Source organism: Phytophthora cinnamomi, assembly GCF_018691715.1.
Source record: "Phytophthora cinnamomi strain GKB4 chromosome Unknown Contig100, whole genome shotgun sequence".
NCBI lineage: Eukaryota > Oomycota > Peronosporomycetes > Peronosporales > Peronosporaceae > Phytophthora > Phytophthora cinnamomi.
The window spans coordinates 30,632-53,484 of record NW_027151033.1 but is presented as its reverse complement, the minus strand read 5'-3'; the positions used below and the strand labels follow the sequence as shown (position 1 = coordinate 53,484).

The window sequence follows — 22,853 nt, the reverse complement described above, 5'->3', positions numbered from 1 at the left end:
CGACACTGAGTCTTTGCGCTTTGAGGACGAGTCCTTCTCGTCCTCCATGTCTTCATCGTGGTCGCCGAAGTCGACGACGTCGCCATACTTCGCCTTCTGGCGCTCGAAATAGTCATCGATGGAGAGATGACTCTCCATCGCCTTCGGGTTCTTATTTTCTTGGAGCGTGCTCATCGTTGAATGAGCGCGGGTTTCTTCTCCAAACGCGGAGAATTGACGAATGGTCAATTCAGAGATTGACGTGCGGGGACCCCGCGCGTCTAACCTTGAGGGGGGGATGGTGTAACAGGGTTACACGCACAAGTGGCTACAAGCAACTTGTGATTTTAACAGATAAAATATCTGTTAAAAGTTTTAGATACTTCCTCACCTTGGTGTAAGTCACACCAATGGATACATTGAAGTGGGCCACCACAATGAGTGGTCCACACCTACCCAAAGATCCTATTGGTAGAAAGCAGCATTTTTCTACCAATTAGAGACGTGCATATTGGCGGGGCTCTGTGAGCCAGCCGCTGTCAACCCCTTTCATAGATGATAAACATTTTAGCGGATTTAGGAGGAAGATCAATTTACAAACAATACAGTTCTCATTTTACCTAAACTAAGTCACTTGGAGTCTTTATTTGATTTATATTATACTTGTGTACTCAAGTATAATTAACTCAAGTCATTACTAAGTACTTACGCTTCCTCATACACGTAGCTCAACGTGTAAGCTAAAGTAGTGAGTCAAGTTAGACCCACTACATCCCGGCTGGAGTTGAATTTCGTGTTCAATCCCTTCGCGGACAGGGGGTGTGGTACTTGGCAGCTCAGTGAGAAACACAGTATTACAAGACTTGAGCAAGACTTCATATGCGGGGTTGTTCACCAGTGCCTCCCATCCTTGTTCCTAAAAACGCTCAGCCTTTTCTGAGTCGTGTGGATTGACAACAAATACAGCTTCGATATCCTTCCCTTTGCGGAGTTCCTTCAGAAATTGCTTCGTTATGATCAGTTTTGTTTCACCGAACGCACCCTTGTGACCATGCCGATGGTAGTAATGGAAGATTTCGCGGTTCTGGTTTGCGTTCTTGAAACGACGGCCTCCGATCATACGCGCACGAGGTCTGTTAGGTACCACCAATTGAAGAGCCTGGGGTTCCTCAATCCTTGTACGCGGGCGCAATAGTAAACGTTCCCAACCGATGTCCAGGTTATTCTCCCGAAGCCACTTCATTCCGAGGAGCACATCCTTATCCTCCGGGACAGGCATGACCGTAAACGTTTCACACGTCACCGGGAAATCCGGAATCTGCAACGTCATTTCGACGGTACATCTCGGTCTTTGCACTGCTTGGTTGTATCCTAGACGAACTGTCATCATGTCGTCAGGATGCTCCTTGATGTCCAACTGAAGTCATTCAGCTAGATCTGCAGTGACACCGTTGAGGCTGCTTCCATTGTCGATGAATATTGAGACGTCAGTCGCTGCCTCCTCCTGATTGTAGGCTAAAGCTTTCACTTCCAAAATAGCGTAGAATGATCCGCCAACATAGTGATTGCTTTCCTTGGTGGACTTGCATTGCGGCTTGATATGACCGACTTGTCCACAATTATGACAAGGGGCTGACTTTCGCCAATCCTCTTTTGGTCCACTCTTCGGTGGCAGCTTTCGCTCCGGCGGCTTGCTTGTATTGTTAGCCGCTGGTTTCACAGATGATAACGCTTTCGAAGAAGGCTGGTGATTGGCCGTGGTATGTGCCGAGAGCCCTCCATAGTGAGCAAACTCGAAATTCGTTGCAATCTCAATTACTTCATGCAAGAATCGTGGACTGAGCTCCTTCACCTTTTTCGCTGTCTCCGGCCAAAGTCCGTTCTGAAAGTAGAACCGCTTCTCCAGCTCCGAAATCTCCAACTCGGATTGATACATCAGATCCTGAAACGATGACACATATTCATGGATGGTCCCGTGTTGTTTCAGCTGAAACAATCGCTCACGTAGATTGTATTCAAAGTCCTTGGGACGAAAGCGTTCACGTAGCTTCGCCTTAAACAATTGTCATGTTTTGGGAACTCCTGCCGCTTCACAATCTGACGAAAACGCGCGATACCAGTTTAGCACAGATTTACCTAAACTACTGGATATCATGGTCACAAAATCGGGCGTATCGGCCTCCATCAATCCGCTCTTGTTAGCGTAATATTCCTCCATGGCAAAGATCCATAGTTCCAAATCTTCACCGAATTTCCCTTCATACATGGGAGGATCTTGCTTCCGTCGTTCACCTTGCGATGCGAGCAAGTTTTCAAAACGGTTTTTGGCTTGCTGCATTTGCATCTGCATCTGAAATTGCGTTTGCATCTGCGTGTGATACATTTGCTGTTGTTGCGTTAACCAGATCATTAGCTGTTGCATTGACATTGCGTCAGGTGCAACGTTTGCCGTTCCGGCGGGTGGGACTGCGTGGTGAGCTTCCTGCGGCGTTGCCGCCTCCGTTTGAGCCGTCCTTGGCACTTGGCGTTGCCGCGGGTTAATCGATTCACTCTCTGCTGCCCTACTCCTTGTCATAGTCACAGATGGACTTTTCGGTGAGTGATCCGTTGAATACGGCGAAATAAAACGGAAAAGGAATTAAAAGCTCAAAAAGTGTTTTACAACTTAGTGTTGCTGCGGTTTCTGGTGAATAAGGCTGTTAAGCTTCGCAGCAAGGTTGGCTTGGCACTCCAAAAGGTTCAGAAACGCCAGGTTAAGTTGGCGATCAACCTAGGACTCGGTGCGCTCGTCCTTGATCCAGAAAGTTTCTTTGCGAAACTTGCCCAAAACCCGCTCAGCCGTTTTGACCTGGCGGAGGAGATCCACTTGAAGTTTAGCGAAACTCTGCGCCTCATCTGGCGAGAAGAAATGGCTGGTGTCAATCGCCGTAACAGGTGGAGGAGCAGGAGTGGACGTCGGTGATACGTTGACGTCACTCGCTTTCTGATGCTTCCTCTTACCGCTTTGGTTGTGACCCTTCTTGTAGCGGGCCATAGACCGACTAAAAAGATCGAAAAAGAGGCAAGGGACTACCACCGGGTAACCAAGGACCGTTATACTTTTACAAAGTTCCGCTTTCGCAGACACAATGCAGGCGCCCTGGTGTAAAACCGGCTTCTAGTGAAAGCCCAGCACACAGCGAAGGTTAGGTACAATCCGATCTAGGCGGAGGCAAAGCCCCTATGTGGTATTTCCACCGGCCACACGCCGCGATAATGTACCCACTTCTTCAAAGTGTGCTCCTCAAAAGCTGCACGTTCGCAACCTAGAGTTCCCCACGATGTGGCTGGCTCCAATAGTCACAGGTAAAACTCGCTTCCCATGATGCAGCCACGAGTAAACCTTTCTTGAACTTGAACCGAAGCTTGACACGGCAAGTGCTACTATGTCACACAAACCGATGCGAAGACCCGAAGACCCGAAGCTTGAGGGCGCAGTGGCGGGCGCCCGTCGAACACTTGAGAGGAAGATTGGAATTTGAAAAGTGATTGATTGAATCGTTAGTTTGGTGTCGGCTCATTGCCGCCGCACAACCAGTAGTTCTTGGCGACCTGGACACGCAAACAAGTATCCAGGTCCCATCCTAATGTCTATCAATCTCAGATCCTAACTCTATCCTGATCTACCAATGAGAATCTACTAATCCAAAACGTAACTTGATCCAAATATGCGACTCGCGTCCCGTAATCAAAAGTTCGGCTCGAAAACTTCATTCTTGCACATCTCAAGGATTTTAGCCAATGAGGTCGCATGAAATTCCATGTTTATGCGTCCCATAATCATGATTATTCTTGATATTGACCGGTAGGATAGCATGTAACGAATATAAACCATGCAATGTTTTATTACGCTGTACAGCGTAAACAGAAAGGTATGCATTAGCAATTGACGTGGGCGTCCTCTGCCATCTCATTGGCAGACGGACGTCCACGTCACAATGGTTTGCTTTTCCCGCTGCCTGGTTGGTCAAAATGGCTCTGTACTCCTGGCGGGCTCTCTTCAAAGGCTGCGCCTAAGCAAGCCGCATACCCGACGAATTAGAATCTGCGGCTGGTATCGGTAGCAAGGTTGGCTTATTCGCTTGCACCTACTGGATGGCAGGATTTGCATTCCCGAAGGCGGTGAGCATCTCACCTTGATGCAGCTTTAGTTTTTGACAGCGGCTCCAGTCTTCAACGACGCTTGGCCTTTCGGCTGTGCAGCGCGGCACTACTCGATAAGAGCCGCATCGTGAACAGTTTAAAATCGAGGTTTTTAGCCAGCCACATTCTCGTGGTTTGTTTTGGTTTGCAGCGTCTCACTCGGTTCAAACCACTTCGAACCAAACCACGAAACCGTTTCGAACCAGGTTCATTGGTAATTTTGGTTTGGTTTGTTTACCGAACCAAACCACGTGGTTTGGTTTGTTCTAAGCGGGGGGTTACTACTATCTCGACTTGGCATGTAAACCGCATGAAATGATGTCAGCGTAGGACGATATGTCTGAAAGTATTCTCACTGTCATGTCAGTAACTTCTCGGTTGTAAATGAAGGTTGTGGACATCTTTTGTATTGAGAGTTATTTTATTCTATAGGTTTCGGCTGCGTTCATGGAAAACGAATAAATCCAAGAGGCTGAAGATCGAGTTGCATGGTCATTTGATGGGTTGTAATTCTCCTGGAGAATCAGATTTCTGAGTATTTTATGAATCTCGGAAACCTGGACGCTCGTCCTATATTAATTTTATTAATAATATTATTAATAACATAAATGTCAAAAACAACAACAATTGCGATGCCGCGACTGGGGCTGCCGCTCGTGCTGCTGCTGGGCGCGAGCGTGCGCGGCTTCCTGTTGGCGCTGCCGGCCGTGCACTCGACGCTGGTGTCGCGCCCGGAGCTGGTGACGGCGGTCTCGTCCTTCCGGCGGCTGCAGGAGGGCGCCCACCTCTTCCGTTCGACCGGCTCGCCCTACTCGGGGGACGTGTACCACCAGCCGCCGCTGCTCTTCGCCCTGCTGTACCCCGTGCTACAGCTGCCCCCAGCCGCCCTCCAGTATCTGGCAGCATGCGTGGTGTTCGTCAGTGTGGATCTACTCATCGCCGCGGGGCTCGCCCGCCTCTGCGCCAAGAACCTGCAGCTGGAGGAGGGACGGCGCCTCAAGGCCCAGGGACGGGAGATCTGGCTCAGCCAAGTGCCCGTGTCGCCGCTGCTCAAGCCGGAGAACCTGCCCATTACTGTGGCCTTCATGTAAGGGAGGTAGAACGGGGTGGAACGAGGTAGAACCACTGACATTTTTGTTCCTTGCAGAGCGCTGGTGAACCCGTACTCGCTGGCCTCGAGCGTCGCCATGTCCACGGTGTCGTTCACCCACCTGGCTGTGCTCTATAGCTTGGTGTTCGCCTCGGAGGGGGCGCTTGCTGCCTCCATGATGTGCGTGGCCGCTGGCACGTACCTGTCAGTGTATCCGTTCTTCCTGATGGTGCCGATCGTGCTGCTGCTACGAAGTGTGAAGAGTGGGAAGGTGGGTGCAAGTGGCTGAGGTGGGAGAGTCGCAGGACTAAACGGTATGGTGTTTGTTGCTGTTGTAGACTGAAGATGACGATGGCCACGTGAGTCAGGCAGGACCGTCTTTGGTGTCTCTGGGGGTGACCTGCTTGCTGGTGTTTGGGATCTGGCTGGGCCTGCTGTTCTACCTGTCGTTGAGTCTGAGTGGTGACTGGGGCTTTTTGGAGGTTCGAATTGGGAGCTGCAGGAAAGCGAAAATCGTGGTGATTGATATTGTGCTGTATTAAAATGTAGGAAACGTACGTGTGGGTTGCCAAGTACTCGGATTTGACGCCGAACATTGGCATTTTCTGGTACTTCTTCATGGAAGTCTTCGACCGCTTCATCCCGTACTTCCTCTTCATCATGCACCTGCACCCGGTCATATACGTGGTGCCGATCTACCTTCGCTTGGCGTACGTCTAGCTGTTCGTCGGCTTTGCCAATGGTAACCTCTCCACTAACTCGACGATTGGTTGCATAATCTGCAGACACCGACCTCAAGCCTACGCGTGTACGCTGATCGGTATCTTCTCTCTCTTCCAAGCGTACCCGTCGTTTGGTGACTTCGGCTTCTTTCTCTCGATGCTGGCGCTGCACCCAAAGACCATCATGAGTACGTATGACAAGTTCAGTTCACGTATCTCCGTCAGTTTGTCATGTTCACTTTTCTTCGTTTTGTTATGCTCAGCGATCGAGAATCGGTTCGTGTACGTGCTGGGTCTGGGCGTGGCGACGTGCATGCTGCCGGTGATGTGGTTCCTGTGGCTGTTCCCGGCGTCGGGCAACGCCAACTTCTTCTACAACCAGACGCTGGTGTACCAGATCTTCAACTCGCAGGTCATCACGGCGTTCGTGGGCGCCACCATGAAGCGCGACAAGGACGTGGCCAAGTTCCGCGCCGCCAGCAAGAAGCTACTGGTAGACTAGAGGCCACTTCAACATGTACCCATATGCCGTTGTGCAGGCCCGCGCATTCCGTTCGCCAGTTCTATGCTTTCCCCACCAATCACACGCCTCCTTGATTCGGCTTTTCCACCAATCGCCGTCTTGCAATAAACTGTTGGCTCGCCTATCGTGGCCACAACCATCCCCATCAAGCAAGCCAAGCCGAGCTGTGACCATGGCCTCGGACCTCGTCGCGTACGTCTCCAAGCTGCTGCCGGGCGCCGCGCCCCTGGACCTGGCGGCCGACATCAAGAAGAAGGACTACGCGCCCGTCGTGGCCGCTGTGGGCCCCAAGCTGCCGCAGCTGCTGGCGCTCGAGGCCGAGACGGACGCCGAGGGCGCCGCGGCGCTGCTCTGGGACGTGGTGCTGCAGCTGCCGCCGCCGCAGGCCGAGGCGCAGGCGCTGCAGCTGCTGCAGGCCGTCAAGGCCCAGGACAAGGCCGGCGCCGTGCTGCGCCTGCGCGTGGCCGCCGCGCTCTTCAACAAGGCGCGCGCGCTGCCGCAGGTGCAGCTGCAGGCGCTGCTGGACGTGCTGGCGCTGGCCGCCGCCTCGGACAACGTGGCGCTCGTGGCGCCCTACCTCTCGCAGGTGGACGCGCTGCTGGACACGCAGAAGCTCGGCGCCGAGCAGCGCCGCACGCTGCTGCTGGCCGTGGCCGACGTGCTGGAGCTGGCCGACGACCCGCTCAAGGTGCTGGCCGTGCTGGAGAAGTACCTGGCCAGCTTCGAGCAGACCAAGGACGCCCCCAAGGAGCAGGCCCTGCGCGCCGCCAAGATCGTGCTGCAGAACCCCGTGGCCAGCTTCCTGGCGCGCGTGGACCTGGCGGCCAGCGCCGTCGTGCAGGCCGCGCTCAAGGGCTCGAAGCTGCTCGAGCTGCTGGAGATCGTGTCCACCAAGACGCTCAAGGAGTTCGCGGCCTTCCAGAAGAGCGCCGCCGCCGTGTTCAAGGAGAACGGCCTCGAGGAGGCCGAGCTGGCCGACACCATGCGCCTCTTCACGCTCTGCACGCTGCCCACGGGCTTCCAGGAGATCCCGTACGCGGACGTGGCCAAGGCGCTCGACGTGGGCGAGGAGGACGTGGAGAAGTGGGTCGTGCGCGCCATCACGGCGGGCGTCGCCAGCGCCAAGATCGACCAGCTCGCGCGCACGGTCACCATCTCGCGCTCGCTGCAGCGCCGCTTCGGCGCCGAGCAGTGGGCGGAGATCGACGCCAAGCTGCAGCTGTACAAGAAGAACGTCGGCGGTCTGCTGGATATTATCAGGAACGCGCGTCGTGCTCAGGAGCAGCAGTGAGCGGCGGGGTGAGGCAGGAACGCGCAGCGGTGTGGGGCCGGCGGGCAATCGCAGGATGTTCGCGCGCTGGCCGGCGGCCTGACTAGCGCCCCTGGGGTGCTCCCCGTGACGACTGGGCCATTTCCTCACGCTTTGAGATGAATACAGGCCGAGGTAGTGGTGGTACGTAGAGGGCAGGAGTTCACCAGGGTATCATGTCATTGTAATAGCAGAGCTAACACTAATGAAGATCGACTGGCGTTCGCCTTGATAGTTGTGAAGACCGGTGGCAAGAGCATGATGCAACGTCGATAGGCGACCGACACCAACGCACACTTTGCGAAACGATCTCAACATATCCATATTTTCCCAAAACAATTACTTCGAAGTACATGTACACCGCAGTCACCGCGAGCCCTCTGGCTCCGATTGCCCAGCCATGGACGAGCACATGAGCTGGAAGGATAGAGAGATCCGAACGTGCAGCGACCCGCTCGTTGTGTCTTCAAGTGGTAACCAGCAGTCCATCGGGTTGCCGGACGTGAGTTCGTCCAGAGGAACCTAAAACGTAGAAGCACACAGGTATGAGGCAATCTGGGTAAACTTCGAAGACTACAACAGAGCACAAGCTCTACTCACCTTTGCTCTCCCCATGAACTGGTGGCTCATAACCTTATTCTTCTGGTACACTGTGCATCGCAACATAGCTGGTGGCCCTGAAAACACCGATGGAAGCAACTTCTCCAAAGCGTCCACGGCAGCACGATTCTGATCGGTGATCTTGGCATTCCATAATTGTGCCGCCAAGCGGCTGGTCTCGGCACCCACCTTGCGAACGCTACCCCCTCCATTGCAGAAGTGGACACCTCTCGTGGGACGGGTAGTGTGTTTTCCATGAGTGGGGATAGCGAAGCGAAAAACAAAATTGTTCTCCGCAAGATTCCACTTCGGGTTAACTCCGCCTTCGCCAACTGGACTACGGTACGTTTGAAGACTCCACTCTTCGGCTGTTTCGCGTGGTTTATCTTTCGCATGAGATAGCTCCAAGAACACGTAGGCGTTACTCCACTTGCTTATCCAGCTGCAGGCAATCAAATCTTTCGCTTCAACCAGCTCCACCGTAATCACTCCGATAAAGCGGTGGGGCAACCCCGCTTCTTCAAACATTGCATTTCGCTGGCTACGGGAATAAATTTCAACGAGAAGCGGGATTCGTGGCTCCTCTTTCCCAGCGAGGCCACGTTGGACGTGCTGATGAAGTGTGCGATATGAGTGCAGGCCATCTAAGCGATATTGAGTGATGGCCGTAACAAGCCAACCTTCTCCCCCAGTGGTCCTCCACATTGCTACGAGATCAGGATCCTCAAACACCGAGTCGACAATGTTATCACATGTCTCCAAGCAAATCGGACTAAGTCGATCCCACCCAAGCTCAACGTGGAGTGGAGACTGTGTAGCGTGCATGTATCGACGTACATTCCACTCCGCTTCAACTTCCCAAGGGTCAACGAACATAATAGACTGCAAGTAAAATGCCTCAGGAAGAGCTTCAGGCTCGCTCGGTTCCGACACCTGAGCACCACTAGATAGCCCTGATCGTGACATGGGTACATCGCTTGTGATCGATCCTGCCGCACTCGGCAGCCGCGACCGCGGAATAGGAAGCTCGCTTGAAATTGACGCTGCTGAGCTGGTGTCAGCATCACATTCATGCCGCGGGCGTGCATGAAAGCGATCAAACGGAAACATCTGAGCATCTTCACCGCGATGGGCCACCAGTAACCGTAGCTTACGCTGCTTACAGCAACGCGTCAGAAAAGCGTGAATTTGCGCGATGGTGTCTGCTTTGGTCTCGCTGCAAAAGATCTGGTGACGAACGAACCAACTAAACGCATCTCGCAGCACAAAACTTTTCACGTACACCCGCGGGTCTACACGAAATCGCCGTAAGGTTATTCGCACACCAAAATCTGGATTCTGCATCAGCAACAGCACATAGTCATCACTTGCGCTCACCAAAGTCGCATGCAGCTCGTAACTCATCCCAATATCGCGAAGGAAAGACTGCAAATTGTCTGGACTTTCGTCTCCAGACATCCCCTGAGACTCAGAAGGAGCGGAGATGTCTTGCATGATATCACCTTCACGGTCAATAATCGGGTTACTGTCCTCAGTTTCACTGCTAAGAGACATATCGGCACTCGCAGTATCGCGTTCATTGCTGCTCTGCTGCTCCCAATCACGGTTTGTGGCCGCTGCTTCTTCGAATGCTGCGGTATCAAGGCCGTAAAGGCCACAGAGACACGGCACTTCTTTCACGGAATAGTCAAATTCGCACCTGAGGTGAGACTCGATGAGCGCATACCACCTCTTCAGTCCTTCCAATGGACCTTCACCCAATGCTTTCCATAATTTCTGCGGAGTAAACAGAGAGCTTGAAATGTCTGCCTCGGTTACTTCATCATCATCATCGTCAATTCCCTCTTGATAGGTACTGAGGAAAACTGTAGCTCGGGCATACAGCGTGCGGAGCACCGAGACCATGAGAATCAGTGTGTACATCTTGCGAATCTTGAACTGGTTCTGGCTTGCTGCATTCGCGATACCTCCCCATGACAACAGTGAAATGCTGTCATCGCTCGTTTGGTGAGCTGCAACGGCACCTAGGAAAGTATACCCTAGATTTCCTTCGAATATCCTAGTTTTGCGCATTTCACTTGCATTCGCAGTGGGTCTCTGCAACAGTCTGCAGAGCAAGCGCAAGTTCTTCTCAAACGCAAACGAGCTCAGACTGGGACTTGATTCGCCATTGGACTCAGTATTAGTTGTGCCGTAAGTGTAAAATGGCAAACTAACAGCCTGGCGAACAATGTCAGATCTTTGCCGCGCCCAGCCCAGGAAGATAATTCCAGTACGAACCGCAACACTTATGTGCGCAATCACTTGAGCTGGAATGTTGATTTGGCCCTGTGCATCGAGATTTAGGATGTAACATAGCTGAATTGTAAGGCCCTCCCAGTCCCGATACACGTCCTCAGCGATGCTGCATGACGCAAACGTTGAGCACGAGTGCAGCATTGACAGCGACACATACTCAATCCACTTGCGTAAAGTCGTAACCCTGTTCAGCTCCGAGAGCAGGAAGCAGACTTCGACGATGTGGAGGTATGCGTGCGGATGCATCACAGCGAGCGCAGCTTCATAGACATAGTTGCGGTCGACCTGGAACTGCTCACAAAGTGGTGTGCACAACTCATCCAAAAACTCCCTGTGAAGCTTAACGCGATGATGATGGCGTTGCCCGGGGTTTGTAGTGATGGTCACTGCATGGGTGGGGGAATCAATACCATCACCGTGCCGAAACCACATATCTAACTCGGAGCGGAAGTGGCTGATCATCTCGCGCGCCACACGAATACCAATCATTTTACCCACAAAGGCAGACGAAGCCCACCGCCTACACTCGATGTCAGCAATCTGTGCTTTTAGCCACGGGGCTGCCGGTAGAGTTTTCTCTGTTTGCAACCCTGTCGACCATGCTATTGAGCTTGCCCTTTGCCGTTGTGACTTCTTCCCCGATACTTGGGGGTCGATGTACAAGAGGCCAGGCTTGTCCATAAAGCTCATTCGCCTCGGCGACTTACTCCAAACGCCATACCTTGCGGATTTACTGACCAGTGGAGAAGTAACGAGCGACAGCGTCGTTCCTCGTCTCAAGGTTTTCACTGATGACTGGAATCGAGGTGAGGTAGGGCTGCCAGATTCTCCATTTAGTTCTTCGTCTAGCACCAAATCGCTGATCGAGTTGCTTCCAGACTCAACTGTCGAGATCTCAAAGCGCGCATGAAGGTTGACGAGGTGCCGTGCTTGAAGCATTTCCACGAGTGCAGTATCACTCAAGCCGCTTCGCTTGCATACATATGCCGCGAACGAAAATGCATGCTCGATGTCTGCGGTTGACGCCAGCTGGAGACGTTTTTTACTCAAAGAGATGTTTATTGGGGACACTGGATCGTCAGGAAACGCTTGCTGTTGCATTTTCTTCTTGGCCCATCTCAACAACGAAGAGTTAACGCAGGAGTGGAGGTGCTGAAAGTAAACCGTGAGAGACGTGAGGTTCACGTAGAAATGCGTCGCTCGCATCACACTGGACACCAAGGTATTCTTGGTAGGGAGACCTACTTCGCTACCTCCACATACATCCACGTCTTGGAACTGCGGAAGCAGTACAGCCCATGACTGCTCAAATTCCTCGAGCCACCACATAGCACAGCTCTCCAACCATACCTCGTGCTTTATGCGGAAAAGAGGGACCACGTCTTGCTCCAGCAATTGCTTTGTAACAGTCCCCGCGGGCGAAATACCAGCTTGATTCACGGTAAAATCATTCTGCATTTTATCGTCTAGACGGTATTCCACAAGTCTGGAAATGATCAGTGCCAAGCTTGGGTCTCCCAAACGCACTGACAACACTCGGATAGCATCTTGAATACGTGGAGGCTCACAGAGGAGAAAAAATGCTGCAGCTGCCTCGTACTTCTTCTTGCTAAGCAGCGAGTACGCGTTCCTAATCGCAGCATTGCTCCAGCGTTTGTCGGAGAAATCATTTTCGAGAAAAGATGCCAGTGTCTGAAGCAAGAAAACGTAAAATGTGAAAAACGGCACAACAAGCCAGTGCCATACGAAGCACACAATGACAATCCTCACCTTGTTTGACTCTGATTGAGTTAGTTTCGCCAACACGCTCAGAACTTTCTGTTTGCCTAATGCCACGTAGAACAAACATACGTCCATAGCATCTTTTGTCCTTGCATAGGAGACTTTCGCAAATCTGGACACAACATTAAAAGCACATAATCACTACGATTATAAACGGAAAAAAACATCTCCCATCCCTGAAACAGTTAACCCACCTCTCAACGATACCCCGAAGGTCCTTGACATCCTTGATCCAGAGTCCCAACCACAGCGGACGAATATCATCCCATTGCATGGTGGGTTGAATACAGTGCTCCCATAAAAACTGCTGCGCATCCGAATGTAAGGCCCACAAAAGTCCTGAAGATGGCGTTTCTTCCAAGTTTGGAAGCCAAAAGCAGCTTTCGCGTTCACTGTATGTATTTCTCCACTTCAATTTGCCAGAAAAAGGGTCGGAATCGCCATTTTGCGGATTGCTTGAGAAGTCGCTACTGTCGCCGGTGTGAGCAAGCACGGCGCTTCTCAGTGATTTCGCGAACAAAAACATCGAAAAGAAGCGCTTGGCCCCTAGATCTGCAGCGGAAGCGTCCAAATCAAAACCGAGGGACTGAATCGCCTCCACAAAAGCGAGAAGTGCTTTCATCTCCAGGAGATGTTCTTCGCTGAATGAAGCAAACAAAATGGAGGCATTTGCTTGCAGCGGATGTCGTTTTCCCAAGAGCATGATATCAACTGCTTCTAAGATAGTCGCTGCTTCAGCCAATGCCAATGTTCCCTGGTCGTTTTCGTCGGCAAACAAGTCGTCCTCTTCATAATTGTCCTTTCTTTGGCTTCTCGTCGGGGCTGCGAACAGGTTTTCTGCTTTATCGATGTTATCGCTTCGATGGATAGATGTCGAGTATCGACCAATAGATTCGAGCATTCGAGCTCGTCCCGATCCATTCTCCTTGGCAGAATCCCTTCTTGGTCGTTCTGACCCAGTGTACGATAAAACGCCACTAGTGGCGCTAGCACGAGCTGACGACTCGTCTTCCAGGACTTTCGCAAGTAGTTTTAGCATTTGAGTGGCATCTTTAAAAGCCCTTGAAAACTCATAGGAGGCCCGATCTCCAGCAAGCGACGTGTCTTTCTCCCCCACACGGGCGTGCATTCCAAACATCGTTGTGAGAAGCACATAAGGGTGCCAAACAGGGAGTTTCTGCGGGGACTCAGCCGCTTTCCAGTCCATAGAGTGCTGCAAAAGGCTTCCCGGCTCATCCCACTTGCCTATAACCACGGGCATTTCGTTGGAAATTGGTTGGAACGATGGTTGGTCTAACCGTGAATCCTTCAGGTGGCCCCCTCCAATTAATAAGGCAGACGAATCTCGCGTACAATCAAATAGTGGCAAGGGACTCACAATGTCGTCTCCGACTTGAGCCCAGCGATGCAAATTCGTATCGTACTGGTAAATGACAGTTGCAGACTCGTATCTCACAGCGAGAGCATCGACATTAAACTCGACGTGTGAATTGCACCAGCAGAAGCCTAAAACATGCCCGCGGCCGTTGGATGGTATGAACTCCTCCATGCGTAAAATTCCCAGGCCAGATTCCGCTTCGAACACATGCAGCTCTTCCGGGCGGTCAGCATGTAGGACAGCCAGACGGTTCGGATCGTCCACCTCGATATGGCAAATACCGCTAGTGACTACCGTATCTGCATCACCACTTTGCCTTGAATTCTCCAATTGATCCGCAGAAACGTATCCACGTCTACAAAACGAACCGGACACCTCACGTACATAATGTCCATTGGGCGAGGGAGGGGAAGTGGTACCACAAACGGAGTGAGAGCTCATCATCGTGAAATGAATAATATCCCCTACAATCTGGCAACGCCAATGCTCGATGTTGCCAGAAGCATCGCCGACAAAAAGCAGTGAATTCAAACTGTTGCGACTTTGCACTCGTTTGGTGGAAAACGCTCGCTGACGGTAGTCTCTCTCGCCGGCAATAGAGGTAATATTACTTTTCTTCTCGATTGCTGGGTCATGGATTTGGAGCGGAATTAACTCAAACGAGTGGTATGCTGCATCTCGGACGCCTTTCCAGACACAAAGTTTTCCAGGCAACGATGTGATACCGAAAATTACGACAGAATCAGGAATATACTCGCCATCGTCAGCGTAAGCTGGGCATACGCATAGCAACGACAGCTCTGGTGCTGCCTTGACATGAAGAAGTTGTCTCCACCCTCCGTACATCGATACTGCTCCTGCGTGAACCACGTTGTCCGTTCCGCGAGGGCTCTGAGGATTTTGTTTCTCCAATGAGGACAAAAAACTTCGGCGAAGGTCTGATGCATATTCCTCAACTGAATGTTCAGGCGAATCGATCTCGACTCCGTTGCCAGTGGCAAACGTCGGCTGAAAGGGAGCGGGGTTACTGACTGAGGAAGAGCTGCATAAGCCGACGGTCCCATGCCCCTTGGTAATTTTGCACGCACGCAGCTCGAAAACGCATCAACAGCGATTCGTCATTTGGAATCATGTCGATCAGCAAAATACTTCCTTTACATCCTTACCCACCACGCTTTTGTTGTTGATACCAACCAGCTCGTCACCTTCAACCACTTCGCTGATGTACTTGTTGCTGGAGCTATTTCTTGAAACCAGTAGCTTTCCCTTTTTCTCCTCAAACTGGACGCCAAAATCCGAGCTTGCAGTTGGCTTTTCACAGGCAACCTCGTACTCAAATCCAGACTCCCCTGTTACGTAATCGTAGAATGTCCAAGGCGATAAGCTTGGCGATCGAGTGAGTCGTCGATGCTGGCGAGGCAGCTGCACTCTTGGCGAAGAAACAACTGCGACGTCCGCTCTCGCAGAGCGTCCATAAACATCAATAGTACCTGACTCAAACGCAACGAGAAGTATTGAGTGGCGTCGAAGTGCAGCGTTGGTACCCATTGAATACATAGCACCTCACCACTATCCTTTGCACAGGGCAGCACACCCGATGGAATAAGCCGTGACTCGGCAGAGAAAGCGGAAAACGAGATCCAGTAGACGAGAATTTCATTTCTCCATGTGCCGTCATGGTGTGAAGGGTGGGCATCAACACTAGCGATCAGTGGCAGCGACGGATGCGCGGACAGTGCCGAGATTGATCCAAGGTGACTTCTGTACCACGACTTCTTCAGGATCTGCGAGGGCCGATCTCCTTCGCCCACAGCAACGTGGAACGACATCATGATATGATCTGCGCGCTGCAGCACAATCCCCAGCTTGGACGGCATTCCAAAGTAGTTTTGCGAGAAGTAGGCCATGACGCAAACCTCTCCGAGTCTCACGCTCGTATTGGTCGGTTTCTTAGTGTCGTCTTCCCCATTGACCTTAATCTGCAGCGTCGTCTCCTCCACAGTCGGCTCGTCCGAGACGATCCCCACCACTCGCCACAGCCTCAAAATCCCGTTATGATCCACCCCCGAGATCCAATCCGCGTGTTTGTCATGCACGTCGTTCACCACCTGGAAGTTCTCGTCGCTGATGTTCCTGTTCTTCGACATGACCCAGCGCACGTTATCGATCGGGTAGGTCGGCTCAAACACCAGCACCGGCTGGAAGCCCACCTGCTCGCCGTCCTTCTCCGTCCAGATCCTCACGGACCTCGTGGCCGTGCACGTCAGCAGTATCCTGGCCGGCTCGAACCACTGGGCCTTCCTGGTGCCGTCCGTCTCCAGCGCCGAGTGCCACTGCGTCGTGGACGGCTTCCACGAGAAATACACCACAGGGTCCAGGTGCTGCAGCGTCTCCACACTCTCCAGCGTCTGGTTCTCGTCTGCGTCTCCGAGCGTCCTGCGCATCCTCCAGACCTTCACCTGCTTGTCCTGCATCCTCAGGCTGGCGAACACGAAGGCGCTGGGCGAGTACTTGGCCACGTCGCAGCCCTCGTCCTGCCGCGCCCAGAGCCTCAGCGCCTGGCCGTCGTCTCTGCTGCTGCTCGAGCGCACGCTGAGCTTGCCCAGCCCTGCCGCGCGCCCGCAGAACAGCAGCTCGTCGGCGCTGCGGCTGAAGGCGAGGCCGCGGATGCCGCCGCCCAGCGCCGCGTCCAGCGGCAGGCGGCACACGGCCGCGAAGCGCACGCCTCCTCCTCCCCCCGACGCGTCCCGCTGCGGCGCGTGCACCAGCAGCAGCTCGGCCGAGAGCGAGGCCAGCTTGCCGTGGAAGGCGCTCCAGCGCACGCAGGCCACGGGCGAGCGGTGGCCCGACGGCGCCAGGCGCGCCAGCAGGATGAAGTCGTCGCTGTCGTACAGCCGGATCTCCGTCTGCGTGGGCACGGCCAGCACGTTGCGGCCGTCGATGCGCGTCCAGCTCCAGGCGCGCAGCGCCGTCGCCATGGTGCGCGAGGGTGGGTGACCTTCACTCTGACGATCTTGTCTTGCGCCGAGTATACAACTGGTACCGACGTTGAACTTTGCGGGGAAAAAAAAAGAGGGACTATTTTTTACTAGGTTGCAGTTAGGACTATTATTTTGTGATTTGGGAGCGACCGAGACGCTTTTTTGCGACCGGCCTGCCTAAATACATGCGGAAGGCAGTATGACAGGGTCGGTAGACATGACCAGCCACACGGCTGCGTGACAATTGCTGCGCTATCTCTGATGCCTGCCCCCATCATCAGCCTGATGCACGGCGCCGAGAGGGATGTGCTGGAGCTGCCGCAGCGGAGACCGTGGCGAGCTGCCACCGGCACATTGGCACTGGCAATAGAGTGCAGTTGAGGAGCAACTGCTCTTCAACTTGGCTGACTCGCGTTCGAATTTTTGAGCTCGTCTCGTTTGTCCACTGTCTTTATGGAACGGAAAGATGGATGCATTTGAGGGCAACAAATTGTCGCACATGGTGCGATCATTCGAGTACAGGACCGGGGCCTACATTCGGTGTGGACGGGGCATGCGACCCATTTAGAGGGGAGGCGGAATGACCCAAATAGGCCGGCTCGACATTTGATGTCAACTAAAGCAACTCTCGGTAACCTCGTCACTAGTGATAGATTAAATGCGTGGCGAGTCACAAGGTTGCTGCGCTTTCGCTGGAAGATCATTTTTATTCTACTTGATTTTTTTTCCTTGGAGGATAATAAGAGCTGTGAGGTTAGCCACAGACAAACCAGCAAGTTGGTCTCCCAGGACCACATGCATTTATCTTCAGCGAAGGTGTCTGTAGAGATACTGTATATGCGCGCTGAAATTGGGGATCAGATGACAGAACTGCGAAGCCGCGAAATGTATTGGCACACTGCCAATCCTGGCGTTGGTACGAATTGGAGAACGCCCCCCGTCATCCGTTGCGCTTTTGAGGTCGCGTTGTCATGCAGTTCTGATAAAATGACAGTGAGGTCAGGTCAGGTCACATGTATTCAACCAACATTGCATACATACGCCGCGGCAGCGGCTTCTTTTGACGAAAAATAAGGCAAGCTAGGAAACCCAAGGAAGCTGACCGCTTTGCAGACCAGCGCTGGTTCATGACGAACATGTCGGATAGGTTTCAGAGCTTAGCCAAGGGCACGGCAGAGCAGAATCTCTCCTTCTCTTTCCATCCTGATCGATAGGAGAATATATCGCTCTCTACATTACAGCAAGAACCAACACTGGGTACGCACCCAGCTACTGGCAGAGGAGAGCGAAACTGCGAACGCAGACACGCGCGGCCATCGTCACCGAGTCGAGAAATCCGTCCTTCTTTCAACCAAAGCCTATATCGTAAAATCTACTAGTGTCGAGCACGCAGTCAAACGCACCAGTGGCTAATCTGCCGGAACCCGAGCGCAGTCGTCGTCGACAGCAACCTCGTCCTCGCTCAATTCCTCTGTTCCAATACCTTTTCCGCGCTTGGGCGCCCAGAAAATAGGCCCCGCGCGCCATCTGCCGCGCCCATTTCTCAGTACAACAGGGCGACTCTGCAGTGAGGGAAGCCAGCAGCGCAAGAGCAGGAGCAGGAGCACGAGCTCGAGCAAGCGCAGAGCACAGCACACCTCTTCCGTGCGCGTCGGACCGCCGACGACGAAAAGGCAACACACGCACACACGCGCCAGTGCGGAAAGCGGCACGAACGGGACCAGCCAGCCGTCTAGTAGCCTAGTGCGCCATGGGCAACTGCTGCTCCACCGAGGCCGCGGCCGTCGTCACGGACAAGGACGACGGCGGCGTGCAGGCCGTGGCCGTGCCCTACGCGGCGCTGCCGCCCTCGCCGCACAAGCTCGCGGACACGGAGGACACGGAGCCCGCCAAGGAGAACGGCCGCGACGACGAGCAGCCGGCGTCGGGCTCCGGCTCCGGCTCCGGCTCCGGCTCCGGCTCGGCGTCGTCGCGCTCGTCGCAGTCGCAGCCGCAGGCCGACGCCTTCGCGCCGCCGCCGCTGCACCACCGGCCGAGCGCGCAGCACGTGGAGAACACGCACCACGTCAAGATCGGCGCCTACAACCTGCGCTACTCGTACTACTCGAAGCGCGGCTACTACCCGGAGGCGCGCAAGAAGGCCAACCAGGACAGCTACTACTGCGAGACGCACTTCGCGGGCGACGACCAGAAGGCCTTCTTCGCGGTCTTCGACGGCCACGGCCAGTACGGAGACATCTGCTCGCAGTTCGCGGCCGAGCAGCTGCCCGAGAACATCATCAAGAACCTCGAGGACAACATGGGCGTGCTGCCGGCGCTCACCAGGGCCCACGTGCAGACCAACCGGGCGGTGCGTGCTGTCTGGGCACCAGTACTCTTGACTGACTATGTGACGCTGGAGAGAGAACTCACTGTCAGTTGTAACTATCCACTAGATGCACGAGGCGAGTTTCGACGACTCGATGAGCGGCACGACGTCCATCTCGGTGCTCTTCTGCGGCAACGAGATCCACGTCTCGAACGTGGGCGACTCGAGGGCCATCATCGCGCAGGAGAACCTCAAGGCCTCGACGCGCGAGGGCGAGGCCAACTTGGTGGCCAAGCCGCTGTCCATCGACCAGACGCCCTTCCGCAAGGTGCGTGCACCTAACTCACTGACGTACTCACGCGAAACGCTTGGGGCGTTTTGTGCTTTTCTTTTCTTTTGGGGAAACTGACCTAATTGTTTTCACGTTATGATGCCCGGTTATCAGGACGAGCGCGTTCGTGTCAAGAAGTGTGGAGCACGTATCTTGACGGTAGACCAAGTGGAAGGCCTCGAGCCTATCCACGAGAACTGGGGCCTTTCCCTCGGAGATGAGATCGACGAGAACGGAGACCCACCACGCATCTGGCATCCTTACGGACAGTACCCCGTAAGCAGCGGCGATAGCAGCTTGAAGTGGCCTGATCCTGATTTATTACTTGTTAGTCCTGACTTTTCTTTTTTCGTTGTCATTATCCTGCAGGGCACTGCATTCACGCGAAGTATTGGCGATTTGGTTTCCGAGGAGCTGGGCGTGACGGCTGAACCCGAAATTTTGTGCAAGGGACTGAACCCTCACGACAAGTTTATCATCATTGCGAGTGACGGTGTGTTCGAATTCCTCACGAGCCAGAACGTGGTCGACATCGTGAAGCAGTACGAGAACCCGTCAGAGGCGTGTCACGCCTTGGTCGAGGAGGCGTACAACCGCTGGCTGCAGTTTGAAGTGCGAACAGATGATATCACTGCAATCTGCATTTTCCTAGATGGCGTTACCCCAGCAAAGGAGCGTGATGGTCCTCGCGGCAGTATTTACGTTGGTGGCGAGGTTCTGGATCTTCAGTCGATGCAGAGGCCTGTACGTGGCATCACGAAAAACCACGCTCGCAGGGATACGATTGTTGGGACAGACGCGATCCGTTTGTCGCTTGCGGAGGCATTCATGGATGACGACGACGAACCTGGCCAAATCCCGAATTTGATTGAAAGCGAGGGAAAATCCGAGGAAGAAGAGGAATGGATCAAGAAGGCTGTTCAGGGAAGCTTTTTATTCAACCACCTGAGTGACAAGAAGGTAACCAACTTCTGGAGCTTGTTCGCTGCGACCTGTGCATGACGTGTGAGCTCGAAATTTATTTGTTCCTGGTGTACCCTTTCAGATTCACGAAGTCATCTCCGTGCTGAAGAAGCTCGAGTTCAGTGCCGGTGACATTGTTATGCATCAAGGGGTTCCTGGCGACACGTTCTATTTGGTATGCAACGCAGATACTGTGCTATGTTATCTTTTTGAAAGCTAATGTGTGTGAACTGCCATTACAGGTGGAAACCGGCGAATTTGAGGCTCGTCACATCAAGGGTGAAACACCTGAGCTTTCGCCGGAGAACGATTCCTCTCCGGAAGCATATGGCGAGGTGGTCCAAGTGTACAAGGCCACAGCAGACTCGCACCCGACATTCGGCGAGCTAGCACTTATTTACCCGAATCCTCGTGTTAACACCGTTGTTACGAAGGAGAAGGGTACGCTGTGGGCACTTGACCGAATTGCCTTCCGCTCTATTCTGATGCGTGGGCGGCCGCTGCGCGACGTCGTTCGCCGACTACGCCAGATCAGCTTGCTGCGCCCATTGACTGTGGCGCAGACGAATCTAGTTGCGGAAGAGATGCGTACCGTGGTGTTCGAGCCCAATCAAGTTGTTCTCCACGAGGGAATGACAGAGCCAGGCTTCTTCCTGATCACCAGTGGTCGTATCGAGTCGACCTCAAAGATGGACAACGTGGCGCCACTTGAACTAAAGACTTTTGACTATTTCGGTGAAATCGCACTTGTGCGAAGACGGTCAATCAGGTACAGTTCCCGCAGTTTTCAGCGTCGTGTTAGTGATCATGCTAACTGCATTTTTGGTTGTGTTTAGCCAACGATCAATCCGAGCGATTGAGCGCACGGAGTGTCTCTTCATCAGAAAGGATGCCTTGGAGCTTGCGGTTGGCAAGCTGTCGTCCATCCTAGAGAAAGACAAGCTCCGTCGTTCGCGCAAGACCAGAATCTCGGAGGCGCAAAAGGAAGCAACGGTAAGCTCTGCAAGTGTATGTGCTTCCGACTCGCTATTAACTATGTTCTAACTTCTTCTTAAACATTCATCTAGGCAAAATCATTTGTCGAGTTTGACAACGAATCCAAAACGCAGACGCCCAAGTCTATCGATGACGTGGAGGTTGTCGGGAGTGTGATGTCGGACCTGACCAACACTGTTCGCTTGGTGGAAGTCAAGGGCTCGTCCCCTCCAGTGTACTTGACGTTGCGATCAGTGAGCAAGCAAGCTATCGTTGATGCTGGCATGCAGAAACATGTCAGCGGCGAGCGCGATATCTACGTCTCTCTCTATGAAAAGAATGCGCTTGTGCCGCAGCTTCTGGCCATGAACTCGAACGACTCGGACATCCACATGCTTTACGAAACGCAAATCGTTGGCACCCTCGAGAGCTTCCTGAACGGCGAGGCGCACGGCGAGTCTTTTGTCCGATACTATGCTGCACAAGTGGTGATGGCCCTCGAGTTCATGCATGCGGTAAGCTTTTGTACACTCCCTGGTCAGAATCACACGATTTCTTATTTTGTTCTGTAACTTTCAGGAGGGAGTTGTCTCGCGAACGGTTGACCCAACGAACTTGATGGTTGACCGCAGCGGCAACCTTCGCATGATCAATCTGAGGTATGCTATCCATATGCCTAAGAAATTCGTTCGTGTTAGTTTGCTGATGCGCGTTTTCTGTTTTCCATGTGGTGTAGGCTCTCCAAGTACGTTGGCCGCGGCCGAACCTACACTGTCTGTGGCACCCCTGAGTACCTGGCTCCGGAGCAAATTACAGGCGAAGGTAGGAGAGAATTGTCGGTCCGTGGAATGTTCAAATCTGACGGTTTTGATATCTGCAGGTCACAACATCGCTGCAGACTACTGGGCACTTGGCGTGCTCATGTACGAAATGCTCACTGGCGCGACTCCCTTCACCCGAGAGAACGAGAACGACCTTGAGATTCTGAATGACATCGCGTCGTTCCGCCCGGACCAGTTATCGTGGCCCGAGCACACAAGTACCGAGCTGAAGGATATCATTGAGAGTCTTCTGAGCCCGGATCCCGCAAGGCGTCTGGGGTACTCCGAAGTCCGCGCCGGTGCCTGCGAACCGATCAAGAAGCACGCCTTCTTCGCGGGAACGTCGTGGGAGGCCACTAAGATTGGCTCGTTCTCGGTACGCGTGCAAGTCAATGCTCTCAAAGTCCGAAGCTTTGCTAACTTTCGTTACCCTTTCTTGTCGATTGAGCAGGCACCCCTCGAACCGGAGGCTGCATCAGAATTCAAGCAGATTGCGGCCAGCGGGAGTCACGAAGACCTGAACGTCGGCAGCGTTTACACGGGCGACGTCGACTGGCTCGCTGGTTTCTAGACATGTATAAATTCGCCGCTGGCAGACGTTGATCGCTAGC

General features: G+C 53.4%; 5 protein-coding genes across 5 annotated transcripts; 3 read left to right on the top strand and 2 right to left on the bottom strand.

The window, feature by feature from the left end:
• Positions 1–4,793: 4,793 nt before the first annotated feature.
• On the top strand, positions 4,794–6,475 carry IUM83_16536 (gpi transamidase subunit pig-u family protein; the record flags this gene model as incomplete). The annotated part of the gene is made up of 6 exons (XM_067941423.1): positions 4,794–5,248; positions 5,309–5,522; positions 5,590–5,733; positions 5,801–5,961; positions 6,037–6,161; positions 6,237–6,475. The coding sequence occupies 6 exons, from the start codon at positions 4,794–4,796 to the stop codon at positions 6,473–6,475; spliced, it is 1,338 nt and encodes a 445-aa protein (XP_067783248.1).
• Positions 6,476–6,668: 193 nt separating this feature from the next.
• Positions 6,669–7,787, top strand: IUM83_16535 (Carbohydrate-binding protein; the record flags this gene model as incomplete). Its single annotated transcript, XM_067941422.1, has 1 exon — positions 6,669–7,787. One exon carries the CDS (start codon positions 6,669–6,671, stop codon positions 7,785–7,787), a length of 1,119 nt encoding a protein of 372 aa, XP_067783246.1.
• Positions 7,788–8,171: 384 nt separating this feature from the next.
• IUM83_16534 (RAVE (regulator of V-ATPase assembly) complex subunit RAV1/DMX protein, WD repeat superfamily) lies at positions 8,172–12,759 on the bottom strand (the record flags this gene model as incomplete). The annotated part of the gene is made up of 5 exons (XM_067941421.1): positions 8,172–8,327; positions 8,406–8,455; positions 12,272–12,395; positions 12,474–12,597; positions 12,680–12,759. The coding sequence occupies 5 exons, from the start codon at positions 12,757–12,759 to the stop codon at positions 8,172–8,174; spliced, it is 534 nt and encodes a 177-aa protein (XP_067783247.1).
• A 2,456-nt stretch (positions 12,760–15,215) lies between these two features.
• Positions 15,216–16,841, bottom strand: IUM83_16533 (RAVE (regulator of V-ATPase assembly) complex subunit RAV1/DMX protein, WD repeat superfamily; the record flags this gene model as incomplete). Its single annotated transcript, XM_067941420.1, has 1 exon — positions 15,216–16,841. One exon carries the CDS (start codon positions 16,839–16,841, stop codon positions 15,216–15,218), a length of 1,626 nt encoding a protein of 541 aa, XP_067783244.1.
• A 1,753-nt stretch (positions 16,842–18,594) lies between these two features.
• Positions 18,595–22,813, top strand: IUM83_16532 (AGC/PKG protein kinase; the record flags this gene model as incomplete). Its single annotated transcript, XM_067941419.1, has 12 exons — positions 18,595–19,194; positions 19,280–19,480; positions 19,598–19,759; positions 19,853–20,443; positions 20,529–20,621; positions 20,689–21,215; positions 21,283–21,439; positions 21,514–21,936; positions 22,001–22,080; positions 22,158–22,243; positions 22,302–22,618; positions 22,694–22,813. The coding sequence occupies 12 exons, from the start codon at positions 18,595–18,597 to the stop codon at positions 22,811–22,813; spliced, it is 3,357 nt and encodes a 1,118-aa protein (XP_067783245.1).
• Positions 22,814–22,853: the final 40 nt, after the last annotated feature.